This window comes from Strix aluco, chromosome 5 (genome assembly GCF_031877795.1).
Source record: "Strix aluco isolate bStrAlu1 chromosome 5, bStrAlu1.hap1, whole genome shotgun sequence".
NCBI lineage: Eukaryota > Metazoa > Chordata > Aves > Strigiformes > Strigidae > Strix > Strix aluco.
The window spans coordinates 44,219,905-44,232,259 of record NC_133935.1 but is presented as its reverse complement, the minus strand read 5'-3'; the positions used below and the strand labels follow the sequence as shown (position 1 = coordinate 44,232,259).

At 35.2% G+C, this 12,355-nt stretch overlaps 1 protein-coding gene across 5 annotated transcripts in view; it reads right to left on the bottom strand.

Annotated features, from left to right (window-relative positions):
* Positions 1 to 12,355, bottom strand: part of PPP1R12A (protein phosphatase 1 regulatory subunit 12A) — a 121,941-nt gene that overhangs the window by 47,546 nt on the left and 62,040 nt on the right. For all 5 annotated transcript variants that reach the window (XM_074827151.1, XM_074827153.1, XM_074827150.1 and 2 more), the window contains exons 3-4: positions 10,374 to 10,492; positions 1,336 to 1,495 (exon numbers count right to left, since the gene is read on the bottom strand). In XM_074827151.1, the coding sequence (XP_074683252.1) occupies positions 1,336 to 1,495; positions 10,374 to 10,492 (279 nt within the window). The remainder of the gene's footprint in view (positions 1 to 1,335; positions 1,496 to 10,373; positions 10,493 to 12,355) is intronic.

Genomic DNA, 12,355 nt, shown 5'->3' with positions numbered 1-12,355 from the left:
ATTCAACACTTATACTCGGCATGGTTCTGAAGCGGGTGTCGAAGTGACAGCAGACACTTAACCTGACAAACAGTTTTGTGTATAGGGCTACCAGCTCTCTGAAACACTGTCTATAATTATTAAAAATCACATAATGGTGAAGTATTCTCAAAAAATTCTCTCTGCTTCTCAAGAGTCAATATACTTATAGTAATATCCTCCAATGAGCCAACTTTCACACAAACTCGGCTGCAAAGTTTTGCAGTCATGTACGCTACAGAGAGCACACATTTTTGATAATTTGAAGCTATCATGAAAATTGCCTGCATATATTTTTCCCCTCCTAGGAAAAGTGTATGGACTGAACTACAAAAAAGACACTAACTGAGAGAGCTATAGATAAAACTCCCTTACAGACACATGCTATTCCAAAGCAAAAAATTATTCCTTTCCAACAGAGTGATTTCTTTTCGTGTTGAAGAATCAAGTGTTTTTTGAGGCAGAACTCCCATTCAGTAAATTGTATGTAATGGTTATAACGATTAAAAAAGCTCTGTCACTCAACTTATGTGTTGACAAAGCATGACTAGGCTTTGCAGACCTCAAAGGTAGCAACACTTGAACAGTCAGGGTGTGTGCTCATTTTCATTCATGTTACAACATATAACGGTTCCTAGTACTGCTAAAGCAGTCAAAAACATTTACAATCACAGTAAAGCAATGTATTATTAAGTATGCTTTACTTCAATAAAAGCAGAGCTTTGATGAAAACCCTATTAAACCTCTGTTACAGTATACTGTTGTATTGTACTGATGAAAAGCTACCTGTCATATAGGGGACACCAAAAGCTTGAAGTTTTCCAGAAAAGATTTCAAGAGTCATGATTTTCAACAACAAAATCAAAAAACCAAAATTAAATTCTCTGTTCTTTAGGACTAAAAACCTTTAGGTTAGATTACAAACTGCTTTATGTATGCAAATAAATATCGTGTCTTGAAAATACACATCAACCAGAATGCTAGCTGGCATTATAAAAAGGCATTAAGCTTGTTTACACAGTTGGCTTTAGAAACAGGGCAAGTTTTTTGTCAACTTTCTTCTTTCAAGTAAGTATTCAGGCTTAATATGTACACTGTGTTCATATTTTGAACGACAATGTAGAAAGCTAACAGCACCATGATTTATGAGTGCTTGAAAACATAAAATCAAGCTTTGAGGAAAAGATAGTTCTAGAGATTGTTATTTTTCAAGATACAACCCCTAAAATTCAGAAGTGTCCAATCCTATCAATTCCAAGCAACATTACATCAACAAGACAATCAAACATGAAAAATTTCCATTTAAACCACACTTACTTTAAGACTTCCGTATAGCCCTTAGCAGCAGCTACATGAAGTGCTGTACCACCAGATTTTGCATGCCTGACATCATTTATATGGCCGCTGTTGAGCCATTGTCTTGCATCTCTTAGCATTATTCGTTCTTCTTCTTTTCGAGCTGCCTCTATATCAACCCCTAATTCAGATATGGAGGGTGAGAGGGGAAAAAGGACACAAAATATTTTAGTTCAAATACTTCAATTATGTGACAAATCTTCTAACATGTTTACGTAATACAATAAAATAACAGCTAAACAATATGAATAATGTTCACGGTTAGATATGAATACCTTTTTGAAGATGAATCCCAAGAGCTTATGGAAACATTCATTATTGGATATATACCTTGCATGCATAATACAGTTTTTTCCCAAAGGAAAAAAAACCAAGAAGAAAGCTACTAAAACTGGCTCTTCAGTTTTAAGAATGTCTACCATTACAGTAATAATTACTGAAGTGACCTATTAAAAAAAGAGAAAAATTATATTTTAACCTTCTAAGCACCAAAATATCAGTCTGGTTAGAGGTATCTGAAAGTAGAAAACAGCTACAATTTTTTTACAATGATATATCTATGGGAAGAGGAACAGCCTAGCTTCTCAACATTGATGATAAGAAAGATGGAGCTATAATTTTTATACTTTCTAAAGAATTTCTGGTTTGTCTTCTGTCACTGTGAAACACAACACTCATACTCAAATAACCAAGCCTTTGTAAATATTCCTTCATATCTCAGGTAAAAAACATTAAAAACACCAAAAAATTTTTCTAATACACCTCACAAAAACTTATCTTACACTGATGAAAACAGAGGAACACAATGCAACATTTACACATCAGGTTAAATAGACTGAAAAAAACCTCCAGACCCGAAATGGGCAAAGCAAAGCATGTATTTGCAAGCATTTCTTAATTACTACCACATGGAGTGACCTACTAAACATTGTAGGAAAGAGGTCTTAAAGAGAACTATGCAAGAGCATTGCTCTCTCTATGCTGACTGAACAGTGACAAATTTGTGAGGAAAAGGGATTTAGGAACTGTGGTCAAAAGCACAAATTGTATCTGGGTTGACCTCTAACAGAAAATCAGTGGGCCAACCTTCCTTCAGCAAAATTATTTTATGTATATGATTTGCCTAATTTTAGACACTGGTATGCAGGGACGTCAGAAATATATACTGTTCTTCTGTCTTCTCATTCTTTAATTTCTCGTGGAGCAAAAAAGCATTCACTTAACAAATACATAATAAAAAAATAGTGAAATCTAGAAACAGGTAGTGATTTACTAGATAAAACCACAAACCTTAAGAGTAGTCCTTATGGCCTATAAAACAGAAGCCAAGATGATTTTTATAACACTTAAGAGGTAGATGCTCCTTGACTCAGATCTAATTCTGCCTTCTTTCAGTATTTCCTGCTGAAACTTCATCTGTCCCCAAACTGATTTTCTCCAGCAAACTTGTTCCTATCACATAACTCTTCTAACTGTCCAACTAATCAAAGTACAATATAAAGCAGACCACAAGACTGTGCAAAGCTAGAACATCTCTTTTCAAAACTACTCTACATAATTAATTAATTTTAATTAATTTTCAAAGTCTTTACAGTGAACAGCAATTTCAGGCTCTAATGTCTTCAAAGAAGCTGTGAGCTATTAACCCTTTACAGGGTGAATGGATCTCTAGAATATGGAAACCAAATGAAATCCAACTTGACCGTTGCCCATTTAGACATGCAGCAGAAACTGAGCTAAGGGATGAAGTGGCCTTCATTAAGGAAATTATTAATATCACAAAATTAAAAGACATAGATAATACAGCGATGATCATATGTACTGCAATGGATCATTCCACTGTGTAAAACATGACAAAACAGATTATAACAGAACAGATTTATCAAGTCTTTATCGATCCACTGGCAACTAAAAAGCCAGAGCAACGAACTGGCATACTGAAAGCAATTATATTGGCACTGCTTAAATACCCTTAAGGCAGTGGATAGCACACTGATACATCTATTGCATTACGTATGAATTAGTATTTCACAGATGCAGCAATTCCCCAATTACAGAGCAAGAAAACCCTTGAAAATGACATGCCCAAATCAAAATTTTCTGAAATGCAGGAAGAAGGAATGTAGTTATTACATGCTTTTGGAAACATAACATGTCAATTGTTTGGTTTGCGGTAGCATATGACAATGCTACAACAGAGTTCACTTCTTTTTTATTCTTCTTCCGTCAATTCACACCATAACAGATTAAAATAAATAAAATAATTTAATCAAAAAAAAAAAACCCCAACCCAAAACACAATGAAAGATCAGTTGGAGAAAATAAGTAAATATGGTAAAACTTTATGGTAAGGACAGATGAAAAGACAAAACTTTATGAAGTATCATAAAATAACTGAGGTAGGTTATACATTAAATGTTCTGAGCAGTGGACTGAACTACTAGACTCATCCACTTAATTGACTAACAATCATTTCAATCTTGGCAATTTAATAAAAATTAATAGAATTACATTTCATCAGAAATTGATGAAAACCCATAAACTGGAGGCTAAGTCTGCAAGATGCAGGAAGATGCAAAAGATTGCTGAAGCACTGAGCAGAGGAAAAAGCTAAACTACTAGTTTGGAAGAAGGTGTGGTAAAAAGTAAAAACACAGAAGTTTCTAAAAATCTCTCTCTCAGGACAACCCATGACTAAATAGATCTGAACAGAGATTAAAATTTACATATCTAATAATCTTTATAACTCTGACAGATATGAAGAAAGAAAACCAGGAACTTTCAAATCAATAACATATCGATAATCACATATTCCCACTTCTCCAGAAGGCTCCTACGTATTGATGTGTGAACTAATGCAAACGGTAACTTCCTTGGGCCTTCACATCCAGTTGCCTTTCAGAATGACACAGCAGTGCAGATCAGGGAAAATAATTCTCTACAGTACACTCATTTACATGACAGTGTTGCCTGCAAAACACTACTACGCAAATAAATAGTTCATGTATCATCTGCTAGCCACATTTATGTCCATGCACTTTTTGCATGCTTGAGGTCTAACTGTGAATCCTTGTAAGCATGAGTAACCTTCTCCACCTGAAGAATCCAACGTAAATTCCTATCAGTGTAAAATTGTTCGTGTGTGGCTGGTCGTTTTGAGGCACTTTTGTATAAAGAAAAACAGAAACAGAAAAAAAGTTTGTCCCAAACCCTGATCTTGAACTTCTGACAGTTAATGTTTAAGCATACTTTCCTGGTATGCCTAAAGAGAATTGTGTCAAACTAGCAATGCTTTTGCAGGAAAAGTAACTAATACTGAATATAGACTTCTATCAATACCACAACAACTGCATTTCTAAAGCCCAAACAAGATACAAAGGCTGCAGAGGACTAATGACTGCATCAATACATTATTTTACAAGACAGTAAATTTCTGATTATATTTCAATGGAAGAAAGTACGAGAATCTTGTCAATCTAAATAAAACATCACACATTAATAACTGGTACGGAATTAAACTTTGTGTCATAGAAAAAAACCTGCTCTCTGAGATAATCTAAATGCAATTCCCATTATTAACTACATTAAACGGAATGTAAACAGCCTTTACTATGCCTTGTACGGACCTTTCTCCTTGCTTTTGTTTACCAGACTCTGTTAAGATACCAGGGAAGAAGAAATTGCTCGTCATAGTTTCAAACACTTTCTTCATATGGCCCGTAGATGGCAATGCGCTGCCTCCTAGCTCAACTTCAGCGGGAGGACTCGCTCACACCACCAGTACACTTAACCTTTCTGGCAGTCTAACAACTTCTTAAATCATTAATAATTTATTGCTAAATGCTTTATTTTTTTCTGATCAACAACTGTTATTCAACAGTTCCAAACAGGTTTGAAAACAATGTGCTATTCAGTGAGCATTTAATAAAATTCTGCATAAATTTAAAAGCTGAATCATTGTTTCAGGACTCCTCAGCCATATAAAGGCATGTTTTATAGATACTGCAGAAGATCAACCCACTTTTTACTTCACGTAGTGAATGTTTATATACAAATGTAATAGTTCGCATTTTATCCACATGAACAAAGCTGAGTTAAGCAATACATCTGAGAGCATCTCCTTACACTTACCTGTAATTAAGAATGAGGAACATTTGCTTCTCCTTGGAAAAGAAGTAAGTTCTCCGATAGTTACTGAATAGCTACCATGCTGTATCATGAACTCCTGATTCACCTCACGTCAACTCCTTTCCCCACTAACTCACCTCCTGAGAATGTTTCCCATAATTCAAAACAACTGCTTAAGCAGTTAAAAATAATTTTAAGAGGACATCTTATGATAAACAGCTAAAAAATCATTTCAAACCATTACACTTAACCCTACTCGATACCTGAGGAGAGGCAACATTTAAAACTGGCCAGGGCTAGCCATGACTAAAGCCACATGTCTCCCAAGTCTGATAGTTTTCACCAGTGCCAACAAAAACTCTACACTACTGGCAACAGGCCACTTCCACAACTATGAAACACTGAAACACTGCAGAGTAGAAACATAAGGGATCATATTGAGAAACTGTAAATAATAATATTTTTAATGAAGATAAAAAAATCATGTGGATTGCAGTGGCACCTATATACATAGGATTGGCCCATGATAAAGATACTAACATATGGAGAAACAAGAAGACAGGTCCTATGAGAAGTTTTTTTGTATAACACACAAAATAGTTAGAACATATGGTGTGCAAAGAGTATAGTTGTTCAGCACTACTTTGGAATAATTTCCATAAATCACCTAGTTTTGCTGTTTGTGAGGTGTTCGTAACTGTCACAAAATCTTTATACTTTACATAAGCATGTATGTAATTTATCTTCTCACAAAGTATAAAACTAAACTAAGTTTTAAGCTTAAAAAAAATAATTAAGCCAATAATTCCCCTTTGAAGATTAAGGTAGAAAAATACTTTCCTTACTATCAGAGTGCTATGGCTTCACTTACAGGATAGCTAGTCCATTAGTTCAGAATTACTGCATAGTCCATTATACCACCAGGGTCCTGCTATATGCTCAGCAGAACACAGGTGGCCTGGTGTGGGGATCTAAGGCCCACACAAGAGGACACAGGAAAAGACGCCTGAACCAAGGGTCAAAATTTCGAAGTGTCACATATGGAGATCAGAGTAACTGAAGAGAGACACTGGATAATAATACTGTAAAAACTATCTTCTTTCATGTCTAACACTCTTTACAACAGAACTTCTAAAACGAGATTAATTTGGATCACTGACCATCTCCTCTCTAGACAGGTCAGATTTTGGAGTCTGAATGCTAAAACAGGATGAACAAACACTGCAGATCCTTCTTTTTATTAAGCCTGTAATATCACATAGAGCTGAACTGTGTTGTATTCCAGAATTTATTTCTGTGATTTTAGTGCCTCCAGAGGCTCCCTTTTTTTCCTGTAGTTAGACATGTCCTTAAAACATAATTCAATACCTGTAAAAATTGGGCATAAGTACAAACAAACTGATGATCTGTAGAAGGCTGAACAGTTGCACAACTGGAAGGCTCTGAACTTTTCCTATAAAGACTGAAGGTCTGCAAAAGCAGCAAAAAGGGTGAGCTAATATAGTGATTCTCCTCAGATTCTTAATGGAAACAAACATCAGATGTCACTACTTAAACATATCTGAAATCACAATTGAACCTGACTGATCTCTCCAGGCAATCTTTTGCCACCAAACAACTCTGACTGCTGACGTCAGCGTGTAGGAAGTCATACTCACAGCATTAACTAGGCAACACAAAAAGGAAACTATAATGAATGGAGGAATAAATACACATAAAAAGGTTGCAAGGCAAGAATGTTACAGAAAATGTTTACTTAATTTTCTGCTGCACATCTTACCTACACAGAAGTAAGATTTTTTGGCACTCAGGTTTGTTTATTTTCAAAATAAATAGGCTGATCTTCTGTTACTGGTAATACTTAGACAAGGCTGATCATTCCACAGACCCCACAGTTAACTTGCATTATCAAAACTGCAGCACTGCTTTACTTTATATGAGGAGCAATGCTAAAGCTGGAGGAATAACTACATTCAGCCAGATGTATAGTCAAAGATGAAACTGTCACAATGCGTCAGTGTTAATTCCACCTTAAGATAAACACTTAAGTTCCTATTTTAGAGCTATTAACTTCTTTAGCCACAACATACAAACAATTAGTCACTTTCCAAGTGATCATGATAATGGCTAAATAATCATTCTGTATATAATATTAATTTTAAATGCAAGTTAAGGATGCCATCAAAAGCACATGATCAAAACCTTACTGCTGAGACAACTGTCTCATGATTTAGTAAGATATACGCTACAAGTTCACACCCAGATTCATATCCTTTCCATTCTATTGCCATCCACAATCACTAGGTATTTCCTACGATTTCACCCCTGGAGGTAAAAGCCCTTAGTTCTTACATGTTCAGACACAAAATTCAGAAGGAGGGATGCTGTATGCCTTCTTCCCTACTTCTGTGAAACTGCAAGTATTAAGTGGCCTAACAGCAAAACAAGCTAGGTAGAATACCTATATATATAAAAATACATTTACATATATGTATGTGTAAATATATATATACCCATATATATATAAAATAATATATATATAGTCTATATATATATCACCATAGGCTTTAGTGTCCTGTTACAATCAGGAAGGCAGAAATGCTGTCAGGGATGTTCACAGTGTGGTCACTCTTCAGGACAGCACCCAGTTCCTGTTCTCCACAGAGGGAGGTGAAACCACTCTGAAGCACAGCCCTAGCAAGCTCATTCAACCAATATATTTTTCAAATCATCTGAGAAGACCAATCTTCCCAAAATCCTTTAGCTAGTCAGCAAGCCAACTGACATAAAAATGTAAGAGGAATGCTTGGAAAATAGGTTTTCCATAGCAAGTGAAATTTAGTATTTTAAAACAACCTGAATTATCCCTTTAGAAGCTAACAGCTACAGTGTGGGAACATCTACACTCTTGTCAGACTTATAAAGACAGTACCATAGATAGTTTACTGTAAACTTTAAATACGAAATATGCAAACACACTGAAATTTTCAGTGAATTGTTGCATTCAGTTTAGGTTGCCAATGCTAATTTTACAACTGGGCTGTTCAAAATAATTAAACTTGCAAAACAATAAAAATTAGCATGTAATCTTGAATCTCTGCATTCAAAATTTTATGTACAAAAATGTACATAAAATCCCCATATAACAAATAATAAATTATTTTTTAAAAAATCACTAACATATAAATAAGAGATTTTGGAAGAGGAGTTCCCCAAATAATATCAATTTTACAAAGAACTACTACAATCAATTAGTATAGCACATCAGTAAAGACAAATGTTTCAAAAACAACCTTAAAGAATATAGGCTGAGGCACATTCCAGAAACAACCCTCCAGCAAAGATTGACAGTACTGTTAGAAAAGAGAACAACTTTATTTTTCCCAAACAAAATAGTCAATTGGTAGCACAGACAAAAAAAATATTCACAACTATCTAATCTGATATTCTTTGTGTGTTAACTATAAGAACTGTTAATCAAAATTCCATTAACACTACCAAATAATTGAATCAAAGCCTTTGTCAAATCTACAGTCTACTTCTGTGTATCAGTAGGTATCTCTTATTTCCCTGCATAACATGTGATCCACTTTCTTTTTACCATTTGCTTCGGGCATGAAAAGGGAATTAAATCAGGGCAAAGCCTGAAGCAATTACTAGTTTACTGTTAAATTATGTAAATCTGTCTTAGATATAAATTCAACACTACAAAAAAAGTAACATTTTCAAGGTGGAGGAAGCCTTTCAAGAGGTAGACAGGGGTATAGAAGTAATGGAAATGCAGTCCCCTAGCACACCCCCCACAAAGGCTCCATCTTCACTCTGAATGTTATCTTCCTTCAACACATAATGTAACTCACACCACATCACCCCAGTTCTTGTACTGGGAGTTCTGGGATAGCAATGCATTTCTACTGGACTCAAGATGGTCAGTCTACAACTGAATATTCTTTCCTCTGTGGAATGGAAAATCCAGAAACTTTCAAAGACCTCTCACTGGAAAACCCACCTGAAGACTGGAACATGGAAAACAGCAGTGTAAGGAAGGGAAAAAAAGCAGGAAAAAGTGAAACAATATGCTTTTTCAAAGCTAATTTCTCTTACAAAGACACCACTGCCAGCACTAGCAATTTCATAGCAGCAAGGTGCATAAATTTAGGGTATGCATTTTTAAATGATACTGTCAAAACTCGATACCTATCTATTTAACTGTTACATGAATGCTCACCTATATAGTGCTCTCAGAAGAGTACACAAAACTGGGAGGAGCTTAAAGGTTCATGATAGGTTCTCAGGCCTAAAAATAGTGCAATCTAAGACTCCTTATCCCAAAGAATAGTTTAAGACACTTGGCATTGTAGAAGAGCATTCAAAAGGTCAGAACTAGACATAAAGGCTGATTTATGGGATACATATAGTTGTTTACTCTTGTTTTAGTTATTCTAGGCTTTCTTGTAGTCAACGGAAAGAAACATTTACCTTAGGGATGAATTCACACCATCCTAAAAACTGACATCTGAGTCATCTCAGAAGTGCCTATTTCTCTCCTCTCTAAGGCAGGAATCTCTTCAGATGTAGTCCAGAGCTGAGATATAGAAGTCTATATCCCAGATGCACTGAATACCACCTAAATTCTGTTAAGTGAATGCAGGAATCCAATCAACAACCGGGTTCAATACTTCTGACCTCTTTCTTCACAACAGGCTGGGCTGAGTAAAACACCTAGAAGACAGCTTGAGCACTATACGTTGTATTGACAATTCTCTTTAGAAAATAAATTGAGTGACTATAAAATACCTAATTAAGCATAAGTTTCCAAAAATATATTTAGTGTCCAATAAACAAAACCACCCTTCCACATTCAAAATTACCTTGTCTATTTACTTCATTCTGAAGCAGCTCTTCCATTGCCTCTTCTTCAGCAATATCTAATGGAGTGTCTCCTTCACTATTTACAGCTCCTACATGTGCTCCTTGACTAATTAAATACCTGCCAATAGAAAAAGAAACTGTAAGCAACATAGTAAACCTGATGCAAAAAAATGCAGCCACTAGGATATCATATACAATAGGTACATACATGCACACGTACAATTAATAGAAACAACTATATTGGGTATAAGTAAAAAACCTCATGACTGTCTACAATCCCTGAAAACTTGCATGTCTTTTCATCATACGACCCATTAATACATCAGTTTGCCACAAAGACTCCTGACATGTTTAAACACATATTTGCAAGAATTGAAAGAAGAAAATGGTTAGATGGTGAACAAAAACAAACACAAGGTGAACAGGGTTTGAACCACCTATTCCCGTGAGCTCCCCATATTAAGCCACTCTTCCTAGAACTTCCAAATTCAGTGGCACATTATGTTTCTATACTTTGCCAGAATGATGACTCCTGGTCTCTGAGGCAGCTTCACAGAGTTAATAAAACCAGAATCACCTCTGCTCCTAAGTATTCATAAGGTCAGCTTTTGGTGGAGAAAGAGGCTAGGGGAAGAAAGGAAGCAGTAGTTTACACTATTCCAATCCTACTAAGTGTTTTCTTACTTAAAGTACTACTGTCTGAGGAGTCAACAATCCAGAGTCAGTGGACTTTATTTCTGAATTTCCAATTAAGTCAAATGGATCAATTCCAACAATAAGTCACAGAAGGATTAAGTTATTTCATTGTATTAAACCGTAAGCCTATAAAGTTACTGAGAACCTACAGTTTTATATATAGTCTGTTTCTAAGTAGACAGTGAACAATAATTAAAACATTAATACAGATCAGTCTTACACCTTCTGACCATAACATTTCCACTTCCCTAACAAATCCAACAGTTTGAGCCATGATAGGACTCAACACAAGCAAAAAATTGCAAACATACCTCCTGCCTTGCAGAGCTTAATTTACACTTTACATATATTTTCAAAAAGAAAAAAAAAATCAGAAAATAATCAGACTTGAAGAACTAGTTGGGCATTTGGTAACAGGAATATGAAATCAAAAGTGCTTTCTTAACCTCACTACTGCAGAATGACAAATTATGCAGGAGCCAATCACAACATTAATCCCAAATTAACACAAATGCTTTAAAGTATTTCTGCTTAACAACTACCAATTAACAGTAACAGACTCCAGATCTAGGATCATATTTTCCTTATCTTTATTCATTAATTCAGCATCTAGTACTCTTGTACATTTCTATTTTTTAATGTAAGATTTAAATAGCACTTGTTATTAGATCTCTGTAATTATGTCAAGAAGAGGTAAGAACTGACAAATCACAAAATGGAAATTAATTCCCAGAAGTGTAACCATGTCTCTTGGGATATGCATCATCAGTTGCCCCCACTAACTTTGATGCCAGTATGCACTGCTGGTTTTATACTGTTCCTCTTAGAAGAGTGCTGCTGTGACTCTTATCTCTCTCCAGCTTAAAGATTTAACTTCTGCAGGAATGAAAAATTAATCAAAGTAACAACACTTCGCAACAATACCAGTTGTACCGTTTTAACAGTAACACAGCCTTCCAGGTTACAGACCAGATAATTGCTATGCAGGGTTTCTGCTAAACATGCAAAAACAACAGTGGGGAAACTAACTTTCTTACAAAGTCAAAATGTTGATTCAAAACTAAAATCAACCGCTGACTAAAATATCTTTATAAAAAAATCCCAAGTCAACATTCATGTTCTTTCAACCTGTTTTTTTCTAATATAGACATGAAAAAAGTGATGTTTAAAAAACCTGATTTTTACCTGTTTCCACATAATACCTACAGGGAAAAATCAAGCTGCTTTTGTAAGGAAAATAGGTATCTCATTGAAGTAGTTGTAGTCAGTCATCTGGGTCAATAAC